General features: G+C 37.4%; 1 protein-coding gene across 2 annotated transcripts; it reads left to right on the top strand.

Annotated features, from left to right (window-relative positions):
* LOC109839943 (protein EMBRYONIC FLOWER 1) lies at window positions 144–7,866 on the top strand. Of its 2 annotated transcripts, none has more exons than XM_020408410.1 (6): window positions 144–400; window positions 2,033–2,219; window positions 3,292–3,692; window positions 3,774–5,005; window positions 5,816–7,374; window positions 7,477–7,866. In XM_020408410.1, the coding sequence occupies exons 2-6, from the start codon at window positions 2,071–2,073 to the stop codon at window positions 7,478–7,480; spliced, it is 3,345 nt and encodes a 1,114-aa protein (XP_020263999.1). In that variant the 5' UTR covers window positions 144–400; window positions 2,033–2,070; the 3' UTR covers window positions 7,481–7,866. The 2 variants fall into 2 exon arrangements, with proteins under 2 accessions (XP_020263999.1, XP_020263998.1); XM_020408409.1 differs by having other exon boundaries at window positions 5,816–7,385.

The raw sequence follows: 8,134 nt of genomic DNA, 5'->3' as shown, positions 1-8,134 counted from the left end.
CCACCGTTGGGCTTGGGGGGCCCCACTCAGCAAGTGCTGGGTTTGGGTGTGAGGCGGGTGCCTGCGAGAAGGGAGCAAGTTTATTACAAAAGGGGATATCTATGCGTTGCCCGTAGGTTCTCTCTCCTCTCTCTTCCTCTCTTGTTTCTCTCTCCCCCCCCTCCCTCTCTCTCTCTCCCCCCCCCTCAAAACCCTAAAAAAGAAAAGGTTAGGGTTCCCCCAAACCCTAAGCTAACCAATTCTCTCAGATCTCGAGCTGGCGATCTCCTATGGATCGGTTCAGGGCTCATCAATCGTTCTCGGATTCTTCCGAGATGGAGATTTGAGGTGATCGGGGGCTAATTAAAGAAGAAAGAGTTAAAAGCAAAGGCAGAAGTTTTGTGCCTTGGATCGAGGGGAGGTATTTATTTTGCCCTTTGAAATATTTTTTATTTCCTCCTTTTTCCCCCCATCTCTTGGCTGACTATGAGCTGGATTAAGGATAAATTTTTTTTGTTGTATTATATATATGATTATGACGTTTTGAATTGGAATGCTTTGTTTTTCTTCTCTCTAACTTCCTCTCTTTTATCGGATTTTCTACTTTATAATTACCTCAGGATCAGCTGTTGTGTTCTGAATTCACTTGCATATGCGGTTTATTTTTTTGGTATATATTTTTTATAGAAAAATTAGCTGTTTTTATTTTTATTTTTATTTTTAGTGTGGGGGCGAGAAAGTTGTACTTGTTTCTGGTTGGTTAGAGGTTAACTCATTTCCTAAAGTGGATTTTCTTGTAAAAACTTGATTTTGATTTTCTTTTTATTAGAAAATTAATGATGATTAAGTATCTCCATTCCCATCTAGTTTAAGTAGGAGAAAAAAGCCCCATGTTTTCCTTTTCTATATATATATATATATATTTTTCAGTGTAAACCCTAAATAATTCTTAGGGTTTAACTTGTCGGTGTTATCATTTCATGCTTAAAACTTTTATGTAGATGTGATTTGTAACTTGATAATTCTTTACTTTGTCTGGAGCTTGAACAGTTCTCTTCCGTTTATGTGTGTCTCTTTGAAGCGATATATGTGGGTCGACAACTTGTTTTAAGCTTCACCATGTTCATCTTTTCTAATATTTCATGTGTTAATCTCTATGTTTAGCTAAGTATTAACTCATTTAGCTATATATATTTACTCCATCTTTAGCTATATGCTTCTTAGTGGGCTGTGAATTCTAGTGCGATTCGATCTATGATCACCTTGACTGATTTAATGCTCCAAGTAGTCTCCTTTTTCGTTATAGTACATCCATGAATTGTTTGCTTTTGTATTATTTAAATTAAGATATGTATTCATTACCTGAACAACACTCTTTTCTCTATTCGTCTACATCTTTGAGCTTTTCTTCTTATGATTCGGAGTGTGTTTCTCAAACTGATATCAATATTAGCCTTGAATTATAAGAAGGCAAGGGAGCTTTGAAGATTTCTACAGTTAAATCTTTGGTTTGATTTTTCTAATGAAACGTAATGCTCAGCATGAACTGGGTAAACAAATGTATCACTTTCTGTACAAATACGATGCTAGAAATGTACGTGTCATGTTTAAAAGAAAACTCCAATAATGCTGTGATATCTGTTGCTCATATCAGGAACTTGACAATGGGCGTGTTTTATGTTCTTGCTTCTATTAAAATTTAACTTTGTTGATTCTTTGTATGAAAAGCGCAAAATAATTATATAAGCTACTGATAGCTTTTAGCATAAGTTCAGGTGTGTGTATATGAAGATCTTTAAATGAAGAATTTAACAATCTATGTGTTGTTGGTCTATGATTGTATGTGGCTAATATTCACATGAATCCTTATGAAGATGACATTGTGAATATGCATGAGATTATATTTGTGAATATGTATGCACATAATTTGTATGATGTACTGCATGCTGTTAGTACATGACCTCGCTTTGATGTAAAGTTAAGTGTAAAAGTTTCTAATGTCTGCTGGTTGACAAATTCTGAGGACGTTCTAAGATATTGTTTGCGCATGTAGGACTACTGAAGAGCATACTGTTTGACTGGTTTCATGGGATGGAAGCAAGTTTGTTAACTAGGCCCAGTGACATTGCTGAGCAACCTACTCTTGTTTATAACTATAGCCATTCGCCAATAACATCAATAGCTGAAGAGCTAGTTCTTTCCCAGCGAGAGTCTACCAATTGCGAGCATTTTACTATCCGGTAAGTCCACTAAGCTCAAAATGAACTGTGTATTCTGGAATCGCAGCCAAATAAACAAAGTTGAGATTTCTTATATACTTATTATTTAATATGTATCTACACATTGGTTGTATTATGATCTTTTACAACATATTGACTTAATTCAGACTGTTATTTCTTACTTACTGCAAGTAGTATAAAAAAATGGCATGTTTTCAGTCATCATACGGGAATTTTCTTCTCTATTCAGGAGGAGAGGGTGGGAGTTAGCACACATGTTTTAAGTATCTAACTTCATCTAAAGGAGCATTATCTTATCTAATATGTTTGAAAACAGCACTATGGAGACAATAAACTGGAAATTTGTTGCCTTTTATCTTTTTCTCTCCGGTAAGTATACATAGCTGTCTTGAAAAGTTTAATTTCTTTAAGTTTAGAGAGGAAAACTCCCTCCTCTCTCTATCTCTATGCATGCATGCATGCATGCGTTATATGGATATACGTGTGAGAGAGTGAGAGAGAGGGATAGTCTCTCTTCCTCCTTCCCCCTCTTTCCCCTGCCCCAACACATGCATTCAAAATGTTCTCAAATGCACATGCTCTACATGTGCATCGACTTCTACTGTCATTTGTTTTTAGCTTAGATACTTGTAATCATTGTCTTCTCTCTCTCTCTCTCTCTCTCTCTCTCTCTCTCTCTCTCTCTCTCTCTCTCTCTCTCTCTCTCTCTCTCTCTCTCTCATGCACAAGCATGCGTGTGCACACCCGCACATACATAGATTTACTTATCTATTATTTTCTTAAAATTTAAAGAAGTACTCCCTCTATATTTCTCTCACGCATACATGCATATGTTTAATGCTATATTGATTTTTAGCTCCCAATTTAGAGAAGATATTACTCATGAATTGCTTTACTTCAATTTAATCTTGAGGCAACGGATTAAGATAATTTATAGGCATCAATCTCCGCGACGACGACTTTTCTGTATCATACTCAGTGGCTTTACTTCATCTAATTCAATCCTGAAGCAAGAGTATAATAATTTTGAGGTCTGAGTTTCTCTAATGAGTTATCTTCATCTTGAGCACAGTAGTTACGTTTCTGAGGTTCGGAAGAGAAATGCGAAGATCTGTTGGCCATTTTCTATGGTTAACCACACGGATAAAGAAATCAACATTTTGCCTCCTCTACACGTGGAAAGGTTCAGGCAATGGGATTGTCAGAGTTGTCTGCCAAAGACCATTGCTCATGAGGCTATCCTAAAAAGTGGAGCAAAAATATCTAATCTTGATGGCAAGGGGAAAGATGGACATATTAGACTGCTTAGAGATGCAACTATGGCATCTCATCGTGCGACAAAAAGGTCTCTTGTCATATCCACAGAGAAATCTGAAGAGAACTGTTTTCGTGTTAGTAGTGGTGAAGGGCGCCCATTACTGTGTCGTGGAAAGAAATGTGATGAATGTCCAACTTCAAACTTCATTAAAGGAGGTTAGTGCATCTTCTAAGCCAACTGAAATTAGTGCCCAAAAGTTGGAACTAATTGCTTGATTAATTTCTTCCTCTTTGCAGGTGACAGGATCGCTAAAGATGGCTGTAATAGACCAAAAGAAAATAAAGATCTGATGAGCAAACCAGAAGTTGTATCAGAAGGACAGGAAACATACGAAAAAAGAGAAAAAGAAGGAAATGTTATGGTCAGAGCAAACAATTCAGATATTGCACTTCTTTCTCCAGATACTCCAAACATATGGTCTTGCAGAAGGGATAGAACTGCATTAGCTCATCGAACTGGTGGGAAGGGAACATGTAAAAAAATATTTACATCCTTAAGCTTCAGGGCTCCAGTATCTGACAAAGAACAGGATCAAGGGCTCAGAAGATTAGGCAAAAGGAAGCAAGCAGACAGTCTTGTGACCAAGGCACAGAGAACATCAATGCTAGGTGTAGACATAGAAACTCCAGGTGATGGATCCCCTCCTGCTCAATTGACTCTTTTATCACATGATTCAGAAGATCTAGATGAATTTGGTGATGAAGCATCTGATACTTCCACTCAATTGATCAAGAATGTGCTTCATAACCAAGGTGATGCCAGAAAAGAGAAGTCACAGCCCAGAAAGATTCGCAAAATGCGAACATTAGATGACATCATGAAAAGCGTGGAAATAGTACATGATGAAAAGAACTGTACTTCTAGCAAAAATGTGGATGCCAGTGGCGGGGATAGTATCCAATCCCCTGATGCGTCAGCACAAACTGAAAACCCGAATCATGCATGTTATCTGAGTCAAAATAGTGGAGCAACAGAAATCAAAAGGAAGACTACAAAAGAAGCCGTACCAAATGACAGCGAAGGAACTTGTCTAATTCAGTGGCTGAAGAAGGCGTCTAAAAAAGGTGGCTCGCATAGGGGTGTGCAAGGAGATGAGCATGTCAATGTTGCAGTCAGTCCATCTAAATCTTCTACTGTCAAAGACCTAGATCTTAACCTGGAATACTCTGGCAAGGAAGAAAATAAGCAAGAAATAATATGGAAAAAGAAGCAAAATTTGATGCCTGCAATGGAAGTCCAGAAGCCTTCTTCCATGCCAAAAGAGGATAGCATGACACACAAAGATCATTTCATTATGGAGAAATTACTAGACAAGAGTTTTCATTTTAAACCCACAGGGATTATGATATCTGAGAAATTCCAGCATCGAAAATTAGAAACTCAAGAGAGCAACCATAAGAAATTTCAGCTGAAGAATAAGAAGAATAAGCGGCCTCTATTTGAAGACAGGGATCAACAGTGTTTCAAGGTATTGTATTTTGTCATCTTTGTCCTTTATATAATTTTGTTTTTCATAATTTAAGTTGTCATTGGAGCAGAGTCTTTATTGAGACAGAAACTTTGTCTTTTACGCATCATTTCTGGTCTAATACCTATTTTTGAAATGAGTTAATAGTTAACATAATTTTGTGTAAGAAAATTGTTGAGTGGACATCTGAATGGGCTTTCAGTTTCTGTGATGTGCCACAAATTGATTATGAATACAAGATTTTTTCTTAAATATGATGTGAGTTGTTTTTCAAATGTTACGAGATAATAGATTCTATCATCTGTAGGTGAGATATTCATGTAGAGGCTCAGCCATTATTGAAGACGTTTTCACTATGACTATTAGTGATCCTACTAGTGGCAATGAGAAGAGTCACAAAAATTCTAGTTCTACAAAGAGAGACATCCTCGTGCAAAGCTAATAGTGAAACAATAATATTTGTTTCTTATGTGATACATACTTCTGAGTTTCATAATTTGCCTGAGTCTTTTATATTAATATAGCCCTATGTGCACAGTGAGTAGTCAGATACACAACATAGTGCATACTTTTCTTTTACTAATTGAGCAGTTTGTATTATATTTCTTATTTTCTCTGATTTAAAGGATTGCATAAAATGTAGCTATCATCTATGTTCATGTCTTTCCACTATGGAGAATGTTTCGTTAACATCTACGTAATAAAATACTGGCGGACTTATGCCACACTGTTCCAAAAAAAAAGTGCTAATGTGCATGTATTCTTATATAGTCATTATGCAGAGAGATAATTGAGACCTTAAAATTTCAGGATTCTTGGGGTGTACAGAAGCAATCTGTCTCCAAACTACACAGAGAAGTGAAGAAAAAGCAACGAATCATGAAAATATCCAACCAAGAGTCTGCAGAGGACATTCCTATGGATATTGTTGAGCTCTTAGCTAAGAAACAACAAGAAAGACGTCTTTCGAAGACCAAATATGACAGTCTTAATACAAGTAAATCGCCAAAGACAACTGGAGCTATGAAGGATAACAATGTATCAGTTGACACCACAGAGGCTCTCAAAGGCAAGGTATCAGATTCAACACATAGATGCCTCAATCAAGAAGAACCTCAGAGCAACACAGCTCACGGTGCTTCCACTTCTGGAAGAATTGATGGGGATGCTGAATGTAGATCAAGAGATGCCCATTCTTGTAGTGGAACTAAGCAGTATCATCACTTCGATCTGAACCAAGAAGCACCAGCTTGCACATCTCAAGAGTTACAGACACCTTCACCATATATTGGTCTTTCAATGAGTGGAGCTCAACTTTCTATCGTCGATGCCCCTCGAAATCATTCTCCACAAAACTTGTCCACAAATGGGACGTGGATGCTACCATTTTGTTCTACAGCTTCACCTCAGTATTTCTTTAGCAATGCTCATGATAGATCATGTCAGTTACTGCACGGTTATTCTCAAATCAATAGTGTTGGACATAATGCTGGTTATCAACCATTGGTAAATCCGATTAAAGAGAAATGTGATCCCTCTTTAGGCAGAGGAGTTTGGGCAGCAAAATCTTTTGCAGAGCCAGGAAATGTGTATTATTCTAATATGATGGGGCCAGTGGATTTTAACAAGAATGAAACCATTTCCTCGTTAAATTTGCTCAAGCTCGTTCAACAATCGGCTTGTTCAGGTGAAACCCCACATTTTTCAGGATATAGTAATGATATGGGGTATATTCAAGCATTTAATGCTCATGGCAGGGAATTTCTTGGACCCAAAGTTGATGTGAGACATTCTTATATGCCCTTACTAGATGAGCAAGCAAGAAATATCTGTAAGCCCCTCCGTCCACACCCCAGAATTGGTGTTCTAGGCCCTCAGTTGCAGAAGGAAATCACTAACACGTCAAATAACATCACTCCAACACTCGGTTTTGGAGCTAGAAATCCAAGTGAAGTAACTTTCCATAAAACTAGTTTTACAGCTACATGGTCCAATGCACAAACTTCTCATAAGACTACCGAGAAAGGGAAAGCTGAAGCCATTAATTGCCAAACCTCTTTATCTCGGTATGTTGGCTCTGAAATGATTGGTTCTACTAATGTATCTCTTGAAGACCCTGGGTGCTCTCTGGAAAATGATACTATTGGTAAAGCTGGGGCGTTTCAGCCTCTCAGAAACAGTTTGAAGATGGAAGAATGTGTTCTTAATAGAAATCCAGCTGACTTTGCTATGCCAGATGAAGACAGTGAGTATATGATAGGATATGAAGAGAGAAAAAAGGACCAGCCACTCTGCGAAAGCCAACAGCCACTAATTCATCTACAGATCAAGAAGGGTCAGAAAATGAGGAACCTTAATGATCTAAATCGGTCTGGGACACGTAAAGCTCTTACTTTTGGTCTTGGTGAGGTATCCCTTTGTCTTGTCGGTGTATCAAAATTCCTGATACATTTGTTTTTCTTGTGTTGCAGGTAAAAAGTCTTCATTAAGCAAGCTGAGTTGTCCCCAGAAGGCAAAATAAGTGGTTTTAGAGTGTGCAGACTAAGACTACTTGAACTTGTGAACCTTCACTGTAAAGAAAGAAATAAATACATTATGTGATAATAATCGTTCGATGGCTTAGAATGAGCCTCAATGCCTCATGTAACTCTCAATAAAAGGAAGCTTCAATGGGCTTCAGAAAACTAAGGACAGTTGAGATGCCTTACTGTAAAAGAGTCATTGGACGACTTCAGTTATTTTGGTTCCTGTATAATTAGCAATATAAACTTACTCACGATAATGTAATGTTGTAGCAAGTATGAACGTGAGGTGGTCTTCACCTTTTTGTTGTGACATATATATGAATGAAATGATCTATTTGTTAATTGTCTCTTGTAATTTTCTCTATCAGAATTTACAGATGAGAACTTTTTGCCCAAGGGATTTGGAATGAACTACTTGTTCGAGATTTTATTGCAGAAATATTCAATTAATTTCACCTTGCACGGTACGCATAAAAGATACTCAAACGGTTGTTTATGAGATCGTCTTTTCACCATTGCTGATGAGTTCGGGATCTATACGTTTGTATCTTGTAGGTTATAAAATGCATGGAGGATGCTTATATATTGTATTTGGTTCCTAGTT

The sequence above is a fragment of the Asparagus officinalis genome, chromosome 5 (assembly GCF_001876935.1).
Source record: "Asparagus officinalis chromosome 5, Aspof.V1, whole genome shotgun sequence".
NCBI lineage: Eukaryota > Viridiplantae > Streptophyta > Magnoliopsida > Asparagales > Asparagaceae > Asparagus > Asparagus officinalis.
The sequence above is the reverse complement of the archived record's forward strand: the minus strand, read 5'-3'. Positions and strand labels throughout refer to the sequence as shown.